The sequence below is a fragment of the Neodiprion fabricii genome, chromosome 4, assembly GCF_021155785.1.
Source record: "Neodiprion fabricii isolate iyNeoFabr1 chromosome 4, iyNeoFabr1.1, whole genome shotgun sequence".
Lineage (NCBI taxonomy): Eukaryota > Metazoa > Arthropoda > Insecta > Hymenoptera > Diprionidae > Neodiprion > Neodiprion fabricii.
In genome coordinates, this window is record NC_060242.1 from 449054 (window position 1) to 466836 (window position 17783).

Consider the following 17783-nt stretch of genomic DNA (forward strand, 5'->3'; position numbering starts at 1 on the left):
GTTTCAGGAATACGTGAGCAATGAGTGCAGATTTTGTATGCATATAAACAATGTAGAAAATCTCTCAAGATGAGAATATTACAGGCAGAAAAGTAATTGTCGTTAAGTACTCCGAGAAAACGATGATGAAAATTTGGAATTTAAATTACCAATCTTTTTCTCTCATTGTTCACGAAAGAGTCTCACCACGTAGGCCTCAGTAATGTAGAAAACGAAGTCAACTGTGCGATAATTACAGCAGATCCCTCCTAGAAACGATCCTAAATTATTTTACTTAAATTCAAGTAATGTCATCCACATTGTACATACATACAGAGACAATTATGAATATGTACAGGTGTGTATACATCTTATGTACACATATAGTAATATCATCATCGTCGCAGTCACTCGCCCTAGTCATCATTTAGTCGAGTAACAATATTTCTCAAGAATTTTCCAAATCGTGTGCATAATAACAACAACAACAACAACAATAATCGTTATTATCTATCCATTTAGATAATAATAATCACAATAATAATAATAATCATTACAACAATTATTATTATTATGTATAGTGTATTTTATGCCAGCAAATTATTATTATTGTTGTTGTTGTTGTTGTTGTTGTTTTTGTTGTTGTTGTTGTTGTTGTTGTTGCTGTTTTTGTTGCTGTTGTTGTTGTTGTTGTTGTTGTTGTTATTATTATACACCCAATGTCGTCGGCATTGCCGAAACCCGGAGAGTGAAACTTGAACAATGTTCTCAGAGAACTAATATCATCCTACAAGCTATAGAAATTGTATATATATATTAAAATTACATCAATTGTTGATTAAATTTTACTTTTTCTTTTTCTTCTATATTATAATCTATTTAATCATAATTTTAGTGTGTTATAATAAGAGATAAAGTTAACAGAATCGAGCGTTTCAACAAATCGATACTTGGTAAATTACCGGATTAATATTATATTATGCAGTTCACCGTTACCGTGAATAAAGTATGAACAGTTTCAACTAATAGTATTACTACGACGCACGTATAACAAATTTTTCCAACCGAATGGCGGCTCCCTTATTTATGTAATACGAAAATGATTGTGATATGCTTGCCGTATTGCTTGAACGATCGCGTCATACGGCAACCTATGCAAATCAATATCTAACATGTAACTGCCGACGTTGAATCCGATAAGCAGGAGAAGAGAAGTAAAATATTACAAACCATGACTCGATCACGGATACCATAAATGTTACTGAATTCTGTAAAACTTTTTTTTATTTTTTATTCCTTCCACAACAACTATGCACGGCTGATAGGCGATTGATAGTGTACAACAATTAACACGGTCGATTTTACATTATATTACGTAGAAGATGATTGAGCACACGAGTCAGTTATCTCACAAGGAAAAACAAACGCAAAAGTTCTTTACAGTAAAAAATAAGTGTCTCTATCGTGGCACAGCTTTCATAGTACGTTCAGTGTGCACGTTCACTCGGTAGTATTTCATGATCATTGAAGTTTTCTCACCGCGTATAACGCGCTTATTTAAATCATCAATAGATGTTTTTTTACAACATTTTGACATCCTTCGTTCAAAAATTTGTTATTATTTCCTTTCAACAACAACCTGTATTTACTTATCTCCATTTCTCTACCGCCCGATTTATTCCCGAAGCATGTTTACACTTCCTAGATGTTGTTTCTCCGTTAAATGCCCCGATATTATTTTTCTTGTAGTAATATTATGTACAGGTATTATTCGATTACACTCAACAAGTCCGTAAATTGTCTAATTCATGACTTATAAATCATCGTTTCCATGCAAACATGTCGTATGGCCAATAGATGTATACTTAAACGGTATCTGTGCAATATAAATAATCTTAAATTTTGGTAGAATGGGGGGACGACGGACAAGTAGAAGAACTAAACTATTGTTTAGGCCTAGAGTGTTCGTATGTGTTGCGAGTTTAAATTTTTTTTTCATTCCTATCCTTTGACAAAAACTGTGTTTCAATAATTTTTTATATCAATAAATAATTAAAGAAAGAAAGAAAAGAGAGTTAAGAAAAGTAAGAATCGCACCCTGCACTAATCAAATTTTATTCCAATGTATTGGAATACAGTTTTGAAATCGTACCGTTAGATTTCTGCTTACTGTAAGCTGTGACATTCGTCTCTGCAAACATTACAGCCTTCGTTGGGTAACTTAACTTTATGTTGTCAACTTGTTCGTTTTCTTGTTCACATCTTTCCTCGTTTTACTATTCTTAAGGTGGCCTAAGTCTCGTAGGATTGTGCCATAAATGGGTTGCACTATTCAGCGCATTGGAGTCACTATTTGTCGTCGCTGTCAGCGTAGTCGTGTACTGATAATCCTGCGATTGTTTTGATTGTTGTTGTTGCTGATTATTTTGTTGTTGAACCGCTGCAGCGCTACGTTTAGATTCTTGAGCCATTGAATCTGGGGAGGGTATTGGACGATGAGATTTCATATGTGCACTTCTGCTTTTCACTTTGTTGAAAACTCTGAAAAAAAACAAAAAAACAAGGAACGTGATAGAAATATCATCGACACATTTGCGTAATCTCTGGCACTGGATTACATCACAAACCGCTTGCTCAATGATAAAAATCAAATGACTCCGTTAAACAAGCAGATATATAAAGTATTTGGCATACTCATATAATTTTAATACATGCGGATCAATGTATAATAATATTATACAATCGACAAATAATTTCTTGCTGAGCGTTACATGTGAACGCTGCTCTATGTTTCATGTTTCATTTGATGTAATGTAAAATTAAGAACAGGTAGGTACATATAATATAAATTTTAATAAACATTCAGCTGGATTGTGCAAGAACCTCATGAAACGAAAATTTATATTATATTATGTGAAGGAGACGTGTGAGTATGTATATATATATATATATTTATATATATACATGTACGTATAACTGAGAATCATAAACAAGGCATATTAATGGAAATAGCATGCTATTTAATAGCATACTCGTTAGGGTAATTGTAAAAAGAATACGAGCCAGTCTTCGACATTAAGCGCACAGTGGAGATAATCGTAGATTTCCACTGTAAAATTGTAGGGCATAATTATCAAGAATTGTCAGATTCAAAGACAGCATTTTTGGCCAAGCTACCAGTTTGACACCGCCAATGGAATTCAATCGGGATGTCTTGGTATGGGCAGCTATATTTCTTTCCTTGGCAAGGCTCCAACTCAATGGAATTACAAAAGATTTACAAAAGTTATACACGTTTCGTTCCCAATGCGTTGCTAATTGTGCATATAATAAGATTGAATCGGATGTACGACTCATGACTAATTCTGGGTGCCAAGTCTAACGCCGCAGTGCCTGCAGCAAGGTACATCCAAGTTTTCATATACGTCGAGGAATAGATTAGCCAATAATATTTCTGGATCAGAATGTAATATATGTTACGGAAATGGTTTGATTTAGATTAGATTAGAGACTTACTTCCCGCAAATCTTGCAGGGGTAGTGAAGTAGGGTGGGCACGGGTGGTAGATGCTCAGAACTAGTGTGAGTTTGTGAGTTGGTGTTGGCTGTGACGTGACCGGTTTGGCCAGTTTGGGTGCTTCCAGCCATCGTTACTGTTACACTTCCGCTAAAGCTCTGATAACACAAAGAAAACACAAAGCCAAAATAAACAACACAACCAAACGACAACAACGACAAACAATGACAACGCCAACAATCGATTTCATTACTTTGCCCGCGACTGTCAGGTTTTTATTTTTTTTTTAATTTCTTCCGTCAAATAATAAGCATATTAAGAAAGCATTCACAATAATCGAACTACATGCGACAATTCAACTTTCACATGAAAAAGAAGATATGCATGTGTGTATGTACAGGTTTTCATACCCACCAAGTGTACAAACGTGAGTCTTCTGTCGATACATTTTACAGGTATAAAGATGCAAGGTATTTAGCTGAGGTTCGGGAGCAGATATATGTGTAGCAACTCGTTACAATTCGCAGCGCACTTGGCTTATAACGAATGGAAAACGTTTTACGCAGCTACAAACGTGTAGTGCGTAATTCCTTTGTAATGCGTTGGAAATGACGCGATAGTGTCGGAATTCGGAGACTCGACCAACGAAAGCTCAACGTATAAACTAGTTCTTCGAATGTTCGAAACATAATTATGACGGTGTTCCAAATGTCCATGTTACAATAGACAAAACAACTGGTTTGTCGATAACACTATGTTATGTGACGACAGTGCTTGATTTTGCCAATAGAATCGACACGAAAGCCAGCGCGAATGTACACAATGATATACGTTTTCAGAAAGGATGAACAATACAAAAGATGTTAGACAAAGTAGTAAACAGTTGGGCGGATATATAATAAAATATGATAAATAATTAGATTGCGAGTAGCAGCAAGGAATATTAAGAAATGCAGATAAACCGTTAATATTAGTACGTATAACGATAACTCACATCAGGGCATTCGTAGGCGAATAATCTCAGCTCCCCTTCGCTGGTTGTCAGCGTGGCCGAACTTTCCCTTTCGTTAGTCTGCAACTGAGAGAATAATAATTTTGATATGAGAAACGAGCGGCGAATCGATACACTTTCAACTATCACTTAAATTCCCAACAACAACACTGTATATAATCAGCGACTAACCAGGGTGCGATGGAGAATTGATTTTTCTTCACTAAAGTCGAGATCCGTAACAGACGCGATTGCGTCTCTGAGTTCCTTGGTATCCTTACAATCTTTAATATCTTTATTTTCAATTTTGATCTTTGGTTTTCCGTGTCGTGATCTCATTTTTTTGTACTCATCAGGGCAAAGTTTTTTCCAGAGGTAGTAAAATTGCACGCATTGCTTAACAGATTTGCTTCCAACGTCACGAGCTATCCCCCTGAAATCTTTATTCCGTTTCGATAAACTCTGATAGAATAAGTCCATTTCGTGGGCTGTCCACCGATCAGACTCGTGGTACTCGTAGCTGAGCAATGGATGTCCCATTGGCAGAGAAGGAGTCGGTCTCATCAGCTTCAACATTGCTTCCTGAGTAAAGAAAAAAAAGAAAAAAAAAACAAAAAAACATTCCAAAATTGAGCATTCGAAGAACAATAAATCAATATATCAGTACAGAGTAGGAAAGAATAAAACAATATATGCTTACGTGAATGTTTCCTTTGCACATATGCAGCAGGTGAAGAGCATACTCCTTATTTCTTCCCCCGCCAGGCACAGCTGCGCAACAGGCAAACTGTAGGTACATTTCAACTGAAAAAAAAACGAAAAAAAAAAACGATCCCCGGGTAAATTTTACACCCTGTGATAAAAAGCAAGCATGCGAACAAGCCGTACATCGCCGACGCGATTGACACTTACTTTCCGTATCCGTCAAGCTGTTGTTTATGCCAGGATCCCACAGCAAATGGTCAACCTCGGGTCCTCCTCTGCCTCTCTCGCCGTCGCACCTGACCGGAGGTATCGTCGCTTGATATCTGGTGCCGATGTTTATTCTAGGTGGGGGTCCGTCGTTCCCTTGGGAATCGTCCGAACTGAATTCCGAATCCCTTTCGTGCTGGTGTAGCCTTGCGTATAGTCCCGGGCCTGATCTGGACGGGTCTAATATAGGCGGAGGTGTGTAACTACTGTCCCAATGTCTGTCACAGGCCCTTCTCAGTCTTGAAGGATACGAATTAGAGTTTGCGTAGTGGCCATCGATTCTCGGCCTTTTCCTAGACTGCCTTATCGGGCTAGCCGGAATACTTGTAGGACTAAGAAACACGTCCTCGTCGAGAAGCTCTTCCTTGATCTGTTCGATGGGAACCGGCAGATTGTTGGGCGTTTTACTTTTTACCGTCGTATTTTTCGCCGAGTTGTTTGTTTGTATGAGAAACTTGGCTGGATTAAAGGCCGGCTGATGTATCTGATTATGGTGAAACTGCGGCTGAGCATTTAACGCGCCTGACAAAACGTTGTTGGCGCCCGTAATTTCGGCTTTGGGAGTGGCGAGTCTTATTTCTTTTCTGAAAGTGAGCGGGCTCAGTGATCCAGCCTGGACAAGAACATTGGCTTTCTGAAGTCCGGCGGTCTGTATGAGTTTGAACTCGCCGTTGTTATCGACGACAATGCCAGCTAGACTCCCGTTCCCGAGTCCGATATCGACCAGATTCTGGTTGGTTATCAATTTGTACGATTGAAAGCCGGAGAACTCGAATTTCCTCCGACCAGCGGTGAAGTCCTTCGGACTAGACGAGAGCAGCGGATCCTCCGAGTTTGGCATCATCTGATTCTGTAGCCCGTGATGGGGAGATACAGGGAAACTCGTACCGGAGAAGGTCGCCGGACCGGGAGACGAAACCGAGGATGGCGGAAGCGAGGAGAGAGGCGAGGGTGCCGGGGTTGTCGACAGTGGACTCGGCAGCGGCGAATGAGGGTTCGGCGACCCGCCGTACAGGTCCGTGTCGGCCTCGGTCTCCCCGGGAAGAACCTCGCTCAAGGCTTCCTCGACCGCGGCCGCGGAGGACATCGTCGTCGTGTAAAACGCCGCGGAAAGAGGGGACGAGACGGGCCTAACGGAGTCCGGGTCTTCCTGGGGGCTCAGGAGCGGGAGGCTTCCGGTCAAAAGACCTTCCTGGCTAGCGGGTGGAGTCGGATATGTAAAGCTCGGACTGTCGTGGCGGGTGAGCGGCGACGGAAGCGGCGATTGGGTTGGCAAAGTGTGCGGACTCTCCGTGCTGTACTGGGCTCCGTAGGTGCTGAATTCTGCCAGGGAATCGGGCAGGGGCGAATTGACCAGAGCCTGGAGGTCCGGGTTGACCGTGTGCTGCGTCGAGAACCTATCCTCGAGCGATATATCCTGCAGTTGTTCGGAAGACTGTTCGTGCAGGAGGCCCGTCGTCTGAAACTTGAAACGCGGGACACGCGGAGTTAGGGTGTGTCAACAACGCGATCACCCCTCGCAAATAAAGCCGAAAATCCCCTAGTCGCGGGGTCGATATTCACCTGAATCGAGTCGAGCTGGGTCGCGTGCAGCAGGACGCTGTCGGGCACGGCCGTTACTTGCTGAAACACCTCGTCCTGCAAACTCGGACTGAAGTATCCTCCGTCTTCCGAGTATCCCGTCATCGGGAAGCTGTCCGTTACGGAGGCCTGGAGCTGGGTCTGCGATTGCTGTTGTTGATTCGCGTTCGGCTGGGCCGTGGCGGTAGTTGCCTGATAGTTTAGCTGAACCCTCTGGCCTGGATCAGAGGCCGTCCTCTTCACCGCCATTTTCGTGGTTCCCTGTACGAGCAGAGACGAGGCGGGAGAATTAGTGAGGAAAGAGCGCGCGATAAGAACGAGAAAAACCATCCCAAGACCAGAGCGAGGAGCGGTAGGTTTTACGTACCTTCAGTATCATGTCTGCCAAGGCTTGAGCTTGGGCCTGGGTCTGGGCCTCCTGGAGCTGCTTCTGTACCGCGGCATGGTTAGCGACGGTGACATTGGGCTGCCTGAAGTGTTCGCTGTCCGAATGCCTCCTCACCTTCTCTCCGATGGTTAGAGGCGGAGGTGCGGGTATCGCGAAGCCGGTCTTCCCCGAGGTCTGATTTGGCCGGTCCGCCGAGGTCTGAGTGGTGAAGGTGGTGGGAGTCGAGCGAGACTGGACAGCCGCAGGGTTGTTGCCATCGTTGGCTGAAAGAGCGAGAGCTGCTTGAATTACTCGCTGGGATCTGACCGAGATTATCGCGTGCGATGTTCCACCATCGACTCTGCAAGCGTACTCAACGGATTGTTCATTTCCTAGGCGTCATTCGCGGCCCGGAACGAACGGGACAATGCGCGAGGTTCATTTTTCAATTAGCACGTCAACGCGCCCCGTCAAATCACCCGCGAAAAGTAAACAATCGCGTGGAAGCTTCCCAGTGCCAAGAAAGACGAACCCGATGGCCGATGCTGAACAAAACCTGCCATTTCCACTTCTCGACGCTTATACATATACAGTGCGTGTATGTCCATCTCTTTATTACTCGCGAGTTTATTGTCCGCATGAAACCGGGAAGAGCCTCTGATTCAAACGGACCCTCGTCAATCCTCGAAGTCTCATCCCCTTTCGTGCAGGGTCCTTGAACGACAATTCGCTTCACATTTTTGTTTCGCACAGGATCATTTTGTTTTTTTTTTTTTGCCATTTTTACCCAATCCAGTGATACTCGAATTTCAACTTCCTGTCGTTACTTTCGCATCGTTAGTGCAACGTAGCTACAGAAATTGTACCGGTACAAGTCAAGAGGTCTAAGTGGTGATTCATGTATTTGAATTCTGCCCTACTGGTCTCTAAGGAAAAAAATTCAACTCGTTTCGACTGCCGCTGAAATTTTTTTTCTCCCTGCTCGATATTGGGCTAGAAAAAAAATTTTCTTCCATATACCGGTGCGCTTCATTAATTCGGGGCAATTAAAACGAACGCTGAGCGAGCCGCCTTATAATAGTCTGTATAGATAAAATATCAATTATACTCGTTACGAGCCTTTTGCCTGCTTTTTCGATCCTGCCGCATTGGGCAAAAAGGTTTTGCGGTCGACTAATTGATTGGGTATCCCATTGACTTTATTGAACAAGCAATGCGCATCGATAATAAATACATTTATTCGCAGCGTGTCCGAGTTCCGCGTGCATTCAGAATCAGTAGCAGCATCACCACCACCGTCATCCCATTGATTTGGTTTATTAGGAAGCCAGATTGCCAGGTCAGGGCAAATTATAACAATTCGGCCACCGAGCTGCGGTTGGCCGTTGTCGACTGAGCTCTTCTCATTGTAAAAAGGCAAAGCATGCAACGCTGAGGAATGATTACGACGACGACGACGACAACGATGATGATGGCCTTGCGCTGCTAAATGGCTCTTGGAGAAATGTGACTAAACGATATTTGCCGAATTATTATGCTTTCATACACGCTATTAATAAATTGAATTAGTATTACCAGTCGTTCTCTTTTGGATGATTTTCTCCTCGATTAAAGCTCTCACACTTGACGATGCAGTCTGCAGAGGAGGACCGACGACCTCCTTCTTTTCGCACTTCTTATTCTCCGCGTCCTGAAAAAGTCGGAGTAAAACGTTACCATTGGCAAATAAGATGGAAGTAAAATCGATCGATTCAAGTATGTAGATACAGATTGCAGCCGGGGCTGGCTCCTAATTACTAAGCGAACCTAATCGAGGGTCTGTATTCGATTATCCGGCGATGAAATCAACGGCGTGCTTGCGTCGGTGTGACATCGCGCCTTCTCGTCTCGACGACGGCTCGATACGGACAGGTATTCGTAGGCTAGCCGATCCGTCAGTCATCCGACGTTATAGCGGTTGCCGGTTAACGGTGCCGGACGATTATCGCTCGAGATGATTCGGGGCAATTTCCCGCGGCGAAGGATCTCTGACCGAGGCAGATGGGTCCAGGATCTCCGACGCGAGGAACAGCCAAAACGTAACCGAGGATCACCTTTGACACGCGTGCAACGATACACACGCGTACGTGGCGATGTGTCGTGAATATTGATCCTGTTGCTAATGTTGGAAATTGATTGCGAGCGGCAACCGCGAGGAAACTCATCAATTCGAGTATACCGTCGCGTCGATCGGTCGTTGCCGATGTTACATGTACGCAGACTACGACCATTCGCCAGGAACGTAAGTGCAGATACAGACGCGTGTGTTGGAGGTTTGGTAAAAAACGGTGTTTTTTTTGTCCCTACAACGATTCGCGCGCACGGTTTCACCTCGATATGGAAAGACTATCGGTGAAATTACATGCGGGAGGGCGATGAGTACATTTGCTCCGTCATGGATCGACTCGCGAACCTGGATAGAGAACGCGGTGCAGGGCAAGCGAAGAGCAAAACCAACCACCTTGCAGGCGAATCGAAGTCAATCTGCATAATGGAGACAGCTCGAGACAATGTTTGCTCTAGCGGTGAAGGAGAGGCGGCGAGGGGTCGGAACTCCGGCTTTATTTGGATTTACCGGTAAGTGCTGAGAGCTGGGGAGGAAAGAAGAACCTGTTAATGGGCTCGTTTCAATTCGATCCCCGTTCTCCGCATCCCGGCAGTCATCGATGAGAAGTACGAGACTCGGTACGAGGTTCGCGGGTACCGAGCACGGAATCCTTGAATACTCGATTAAAAGCCCATTTGCCCATATACTATACTCGTACACGTACTCGTACATGCAACGTGTTAATTCCCCCTGGATATTCGACGGGGAATTATAACATCACGAGGGCCGGCTGACGTCAAGGATTGTAAAACGTGTATCTCTCACCTTTTTGAAGTAACCCCCGTGGAGTCTCATGTGCCCGTTGAGGGCCGGGATGTTCTTGAACTTTCGATGACACAAATTGCACTCGACTGGTTTCGGCTCCGCCTGAATTTTCGCTGTCGGACTTTGACCAGGCGACGACGTGTTGCCCGGCGAAGGGCTGTTCTTACCCGCGTTTCCGTTGCCTGGTGAATTTGCTTGCTGCTGGGCCTGCTGCTGCTGTTGCTGCAACGATAACAATGTGGGATTTTCAAATTTTCGTTCGTGCGACCTTGTAAAAATATACATAGAGAAAATATTCGTGCAGACAGGTTCGCCGAGTACGTGAGAGAAGAAATCCGATCACCTGATTTCACGAAAAAAGTAATCTCAACAAATCGATTTATACAAATTGCTCCAGCGAAAACCCATTCTGGATGACAGGTTTTGCTACCGAAAGAGGAGCAAATATTTTCCTACCTCCTCCAGGTTTTACGACAATTTTTTTGCTCAGTAATTGTTGCTAATTTTTCGAGAGACCTTAAAAAAAAAAAAAAAAAGTTAAAAATTGAACCACCCTAAGGTACACGGTAGGTTCAACGACCTCTTTTTCAACCCGTGCAAGGATTATTGATATAGCCGAGCCTTCGGCAAGGAAGAGCGCAACGACGAAGGGCTGAGAATTAGGCACGGCGTTCGTCTGAATTCCCGTATCTTTGTTTAGCTGTAGAGAGAAAAGGACTCGTTCGCTCTCTTATCCCCTTCCGTCCTCCGTCCTCCGTCCTACGTATAACATCCCGTCAAATTACCCTCCTAACGAGGACGAAGGTTCGTCTAATGACACGGCGATGCATAGCCGGGACTTTGTGAAATACCCGACTGAAAGGGGCACGGTGGTGATGGTAGTGGAGGAGGAGGAGGAGGAGCAGCGAAGTACCGTACAGATCCCAACTTCTTCTGAACTTTGTAAATTGCAGATAGGTAGGCATATAAAATTACATCTTCGTCAACGCTTTCCTCCCCCCTCCCTTCTGCGCAACAAATTTACAACTCAGCCGGCAGGGTGTGTAGAATTAACGGTTCAATATCGGGAACGTCGCGGGTTGTATCGGGTAGCGAAGCAAAATAGAAAAATAACTGAATTATTTCGCACTACGGTAAATGTAAGGTGTACGAATGAACGAAGGTGCCAGTGGGGGTATGAGTATTGTCCTACGACCGCCGACGACAGTTATCTACAGAGACAGGGATAAAGCGTGCGAGAGGAGGAGGAGGAGGATAAGGAGGGGTCGGTATAATGGAACCAGGATGGGATAATTTCGTCGGCCGCGGACGGACGCGGGAATTGCAAATAATTGCATTGCGTTCGAGTGATTCGCGGACGGGTGTTCCTCGCGTACAGAGCAGCCCCCCTACCCTCATCGCCATGGCGAACAAACCGCGGGTGTCGAACGAATTGCATTGTCGCGAGCTGGAGCCTTCGATCGATCCGAATCTCCGTCGGGTTAACGTTGCGGATTTCATCCGCGTGCCGTATCGTTCTACACCTACATCTATCTACGTGCGTGCGTGCATACGTATACAACGGATGCAAACATGCACGTATAGGTATACGGCTCTGTACAGCGCTGGAGGGGCTGTGAAAGGGTGTGAAAGGGTGCGAGGGTAGAGGTGTTATTAGGCTGTGTCACGCGTTGTAATCCTGGAGGAGATGGAGTGCCTACGTACGGTGTGTAATAGCGGTTCTTCGCGAACTCGTGTGTCGGGAGTGGTTCTTTTTTTTCCTCAAAGAAATCCGTTCCTCGCTTCGCTCCTATTCCTGCGGTACCTGTGACACAACCTATACTTATACATACCTATATCTGTACCTACATCGTTTCTTTTTCACCGATATTTTCATTCGCGCGCGAAACAGAGACGCGGAGCAGAGAAACTGGCGATATCGGAACACGCTCCGCGATCAAAAGCCTTCCTCCCGGCCAATTGATTTCGCTGCCCCTCACGCGCTTCGAATATTTACGATTCAGGTTATACCCTCGTGCGTCCCGCCATCTCCCAAAGCCCGTAAAATTCGGATTAGTTTCAATTTATATTCAGTTTCCCGCTTGCGTGTAGGTATACCGTAGATCTCTACGTGTTCCTGATACGACTGACCCGAGACGAATCCATTTTTTTCCGCGAAGATTTGCCAATTTTAACGCGAGAGGGTAACGTTGTCCGGGTTTTCATTTTCCCATTAAACCATCAGGGCCAGACCAGAGTCGCAGGCGGGGTGGAGTGACAGGGATTTCTCCCCAGAGCCGAGGTGAACGTTGGCGAGAACGACGAAGAAGGGAACGCGGACCTCGGGGGCTGAGATAAGACGGAGTCTTCTTGCGAGGAGACGAATTGTCTCTAGACACTGATAATTCGGCTAATTGTACGGCTTCGTTCTCGCTTGCGCGTCTTCCGTAGTAGGTAGGTACGTACGTACCTACAAGCTACGTTTGTAGAGGTTGCACGTACACCTGACTTACAAAGAGATCGCGGAGCGAAGGGGGGATGATTTTGACAAGGGAGCCTGCCGACAATTAGCCAACGGCACACTGCGCGAAATGGGAATTAGAGAAAACGATTTCCCTACCTTTTATTAAACTAATTAGCTTTACTCGGAGGAATTCGTTTGTAGGCACGACGATTTCTTCTCGTCAATTTCAAGCCAGCATTACACGCTATGTTATACGGATATATTACATACACTCAGGGTATGTCAAAATCGCGGACAGCGTCCAGCCAGGGTTCGTGGAAAATAATATTCCCGTTGTTGGTCGTCATGGGAAAAATCTCGTTTCGTTTTATACGAAAGATGTTCGACGTACGAGGAGAGTGTCAGGCTTCCGAATTACGGATTTTTTAAAACATCTAGGATCGTTTTTATGGCTTATAACGTCGATCCTATAATATGTAGTTTCATCTAACAGACTTCTCTTCACTCCGGTTACAATCTATCATTTTAATAGCTGCGACCGTAGCAAACGCAATCCTTGCTGTATTTTCGCTTCGGTTATTAATTTTCATTTTCCTCTGTTGAACTTTCATCGATAGGATCTCGTAGTTTAAAATATTATCTCTGAGCATTCGTGAGATAACGAATAGATAAAGGCCGATTAGATGGTACTACAATTAGGAGCTAAGAATTTTGTTTCAAAGAAATACTCCTCGAAGCTACAAAATCCACGACGCGGAGGGCCGATACTTTCGTTGTCAGTTTATTTCGGTGATACAAATTTCTTCCTCGGTGTATTCAAGTGTACAGGTATACATTACTCACGTCCTACTCGGGAATAATGCTCGGATCGCATTGGAAGGCGAAAGTTCGCGCACCGAGAAACTTGCGAAAGTCGGTTGAAATTGTTCGTTCCAAGGGTGCTGGTTGTGGTTGAGTAGGGTGGAAGGCGGAGGCCGGAGTTGAAAACAAGGAAAGTCGCGAGCTTCGCCGCAGTTACTCCCAACCCAATTATATGGAACTGGGCTAAGCGTCGAGACGTAACTTGGGAAAATGCTACCCGTTCACATATCAACCCGTAAGGATGTATTGCCTGTACATTCTCAGACAAAAGGGATTCTCGTCGACGATATTCAATACTTTGTGACGAGATAAAAATCGGAAGAAAATCGACGACAACAAAGGCGGTAAGAAAATTAAATTTCATTAATAATAACAGTGCCCAAAAGTTATCAACAAATCGTTTAACAAATTCACATGGAATGTCTTCTTTGTAACGTACAACGTTTTTACGAAAAGGTATTCAATATTCGGAATTTTTCCTCCATTTTTCAAAATTAAAAACTTTCGAATCCGAAAATCACCAAATAATGAGAAAATTCTTTATATATTCAGGCGTATTGGGAAAAATCAACAAATTCATTTTAAATGACATAGAAGAAAAAGCACATTCCCTAAAAATTTCTTAAACAATGCTTTGTTTGAACAATTTATTGATAACTTTTGGGCTTCGTTATTGTATAAATTTATTCTTCTTCACAAAGTATACAATATCGTCGACGTGACTCACTTTTGGTCAACAGAACGTACAGCCGGTACGTCCTTAAGCCCTCGGTTCAAACAGCCGTATACCAGCCCGTGAATTATTCGCGACAGATCCGCGCTGCAGCGTCGGGTGTGTTTATGGCTGTACCCGTTTGTATCTCTTCCCGTGAACCAACGTCGATGTTCGTATGAGAAGCGCGGACGAATTGTTCTCGAGAGGATGAGAGATGGAGAGATGGAGAGAGAGAGAGAGAGAGAGATGGGGAGAGAGAGACAGGAAGAGTAATCAAACGTATTATAGCAGGCTGGATATGTATATCCGAGACGTAATTTAACCGTAATTACTCTGGTTCGCACACGTGGCAATCGTACTCACTCGTCAAAAGCCGTCGTTGTCGGCGGTTGTATACGTATATGTATGTACATACGTTAAGTTATGCCCGAACACAGGGAGACTGCAGGATACGCTCGCGCGTGTAAGAGAGTCGAAATTTATTAATATTACGGAGGCGACAAGGCACAGGTTCCTTTCTCCCTCCCTCGCCCGCTTCTACACCCATACGTGCAGCACCCTTCGAGTTTCGCCTAGCACATAAATTTCTGGAACACATGGCGCGCTTGCAGGCTTATGAACAATAACACCGTGCCGTAGAAGCTCCGCAGCCCCGCAGCCCCGGGCCCTTCGCCTACCTTTCTGGTAATTACGGCGTACCGTGATCGTGTCTATACACACATCCCGCACCCCCCGGCGCTCGCTTAGAGGGGAGATGATGCCCCCGATTTTACGGAAAGACGCGCCCCGTATGCGGTACATGCACGCCGATTACGCCCGGGAATAACGCGGGGTCTCGAGGATGGGCGCGGTAATAAGGTACACCGGGTGAGGATGAAAGGAAGAAGGTTTTTCGGGTCCGAGCTCACTCCGACGTACCTACCTAGATCGGCGGAGGATAAGGGATGCGCGGAGGCGGAAGTAGGGGCCGCGATTACGGGAAACGAAAAAACAAATAAACGAGACGACATTATAGAGGGGGAGAAAAAGAGAGACCGGACAAATGAGCCTGGAAACGCGGTCGTCGAACAAATACAATGATCAACAAAACTACGTAAACAACACGGAACAACACGGAACAACACGGAACAACACGGACGCCTGCGCGTCTCGCTTCGTTTTTCCAAAGGTCCGGCGGCGCTGGCGATGTTGAAAAAGAACGAGAAAAAAAGGTCTTCGTTTGGTTTTGTCGCCGCGTAGGATGTTTTCGGCCCTTTTAACTAATCAAACCCTCCTCCCGATCAAGATTCTCTTACTTTTGGATTCGATTATCGAAGAAAAAAGGTCCGAGATTTCCTTTTCCTCTCGATCGATTATCGTATTGATAATTTTTATCTCTTTCGAGCCAACTATCGCGCAAGACAAATTTAAGCTTGAAAGAATATCCTGCAACTATACGTTATCCGAGGAATATTACGCAGGGTACGTAAGTACGATAATGAAAATTTTCACCGAGTTTTCTCTGCTGCATGATACATATCAGCCCTCCTTAGGTACGTACATTTGCTTTGCCCTTCCTTAAAATTCGACTTCTACACAACCGTCGTAAAATATTATACAACGTCTAATTACACCCTGTATCTTCGGACAAAAGCTCCACGTTATACACGACCTTTACGACAACGACCGTTATTCCCACCCTCGGCGAAATCCACGTCGGTGTGATATGCTTCTTGTTCCAGTGTATTTTTGCAGAAATTTCCCTCTACTCCTCGCGGCGGGGAAGAGAGGACGAGGGTATTTCGCGATACACCGAGCGTCAACTTCGGCCCTATCACTCATATGTTCTCTCTACGCTTTCTCTCTGTTCCGCGCATCCGCCACGCCAGAACCAATTTTTACCCCGTGTCCTTTCAACCGCCACCAGACGCATGCGAACGTACGCGTTGTGCCGAGCACTGCTCGTGCATCAAGGTGTACGTGACAAGTGGTGCCAGGGAAAACGGGAGGAAACGAAGGGAAAACAAAAGAGAAACGGATGAAAATTGCATTGCATTTTGCAGATCCGTCGGAGACGGGAAGAGGCGAGAGGATCGTAAACATCGTTTCGCGGGCGTACGTTTACTAGGATGGTTCATTTTTTCAATTTTTTTTTCTATTTTCAAGGTACCATTCGAAAAATTTGTGACAAAAAAAAAGAAAGGAAAATTGTCGCAAGACCCGGACAAAGCAGGACAATATTTAGAGCTCGCTGCCAATTATTGAAATTTGTCACAAATTTTTCGAGTGGCGCCTTGAAGACGGAAAAAATAAATGAACCACCCTAATATTTACGCGTTTGACTCGTTACGTACTCGAAGATGTAGCGCGAAAGAAAGGAGAAGTTTAAAAAATATTTCGTTTCCGCACGATATACCCCGATATATTTCAGCACACATTTCAGCGTACATACAACAGTGGATTTTCTCTCGTTGAGATTTAGGAGAGCGCCTGCAGCTGGGGGGTGAAAATAGTCGCTCGCCCTTCCGCCACCGGTGGTAATCATTCCCAGGAGGTTATAGATGTGCCGGTATACCTGCCGTTAGCTGCGGAGGATAACGGAGCATATATCCGTGCCCCCCGGGAGTATAATTTCAAACTGATCATAACTCGTAGGCGTATATCCATTTTGGCGTGAGATAAGGCACGAGATTCTCGCGCGTTCCCTCAACTGCAGGAGTGCTAGCGGGAGATTGATTGCAGGGTTCCGATTGATCCGCGTCGGGATATCAATTCTTCCCGCGGTAGCGAGAAATGGTACAAAAGCGGCAAGTTTTACTCTCAGGAAGGCGGCTCATACCTGAAGGGAAAGCCGATAGAGATAGTCGGGGGGATGATGCTGATGCTGATGCTGATGCTGATGCTGTTGCTGTTGCTGTTGGTGGTGTTGATGCCGCAGGTTGGAATTCGGGTGCAGGGGGTGATGTGCGTAGTGGTGATGGTACCAGCCATGGTTGTATCCATCCATGTCACTCTCACGTCACTCTTTTATCACTTTCAATGTATCACCGTGCCTTGGGTTTGCTGCACGACACTGCGAAACAACACTGCACCACGACACCCTCGCACCTGCGACGGCAGGTATAACCGAGTGTGTTACCGGCGTTATGGCGAACGCATCAATCACCCGTCAGCAACGCACCCTCGCATCCTCCTTCTCCGCGGATCGAACGAACGAACGAAGACCTGTCGGAATTGGATATTCCAACGTGCATTCCCTCCCTCTGTAGTCTTTTCTGTTCAAGTTTCCGTTGCCTTGGTGTTCGTTGATTCAGCCAGCAACGAACGAATTACCTGCGTACGTCTGCATGGCAGTTCCAACTTTGAAACAAACGCCTCGTATCGTATTGCACAAGGTGAGGATCGTGGTGCGACTGAAGGCGACTAAAGGCGTATTAGATCGTCGAAGATCGGCTTGAGCAGCGTTAG

The 17783-nt window shown here is 45.0% G+C and overlaps 1 protein-coding gene across 6 annotated transcripts in view; it reads right to left on the reverse strand.

The window, feature by feature from the left end:
• Window positions 1–1245: 1245 nt before the first annotated feature.
• The window catches only part of LOC124180954, a 176566-nt gene continuing 160028 nt past the window's right edge, over window positions 1246–17783 (reverse strand). For 4 of the 6 annotated variants that reach the window (XM_046566950.1, XM_046566946.1, XM_046566949.1 and 1 more), the window contains 10 exons: window positions 10318–10539; window positions 8982–9096; window positions 7407–7705; window positions 7022–7300; window positions 5399–6923; window positions 5187–5290; window positions 4679–5068; window positions 4490–4573; window positions 3496–3653; window positions 1246–2520 (listed from right to left, as the gene is read on the reverse strand). In XM_046566950.1, coding sequence (XP_046422906.1) covers window positions 2262–2520; window positions 3496–3653; window positions 4490–4573; window positions 4679–5068; window positions 5187–5290; window positions 5399–6923; window positions 7022–7300; window positions 7407–7705; window positions 8982–9096; window positions 10318–10539 — 3435 coding nt within the window. In that variant the 3' untranslated portion in view covers window positions 1246–2261. The remainder of the gene's footprint in view (window positions 2521–3495; window positions 3654–4489; window positions 4574–4678; window positions 5069–5186; window positions 5291–5398; window positions 6924–7021; window positions 7301–7406; window positions 7706–8981; window positions 9097–10317; window positions 10540–17783) is intronic. The other 2 variants (XM_046566947.1, XM_046566951.1) reach the window with 2 other exon arrangements.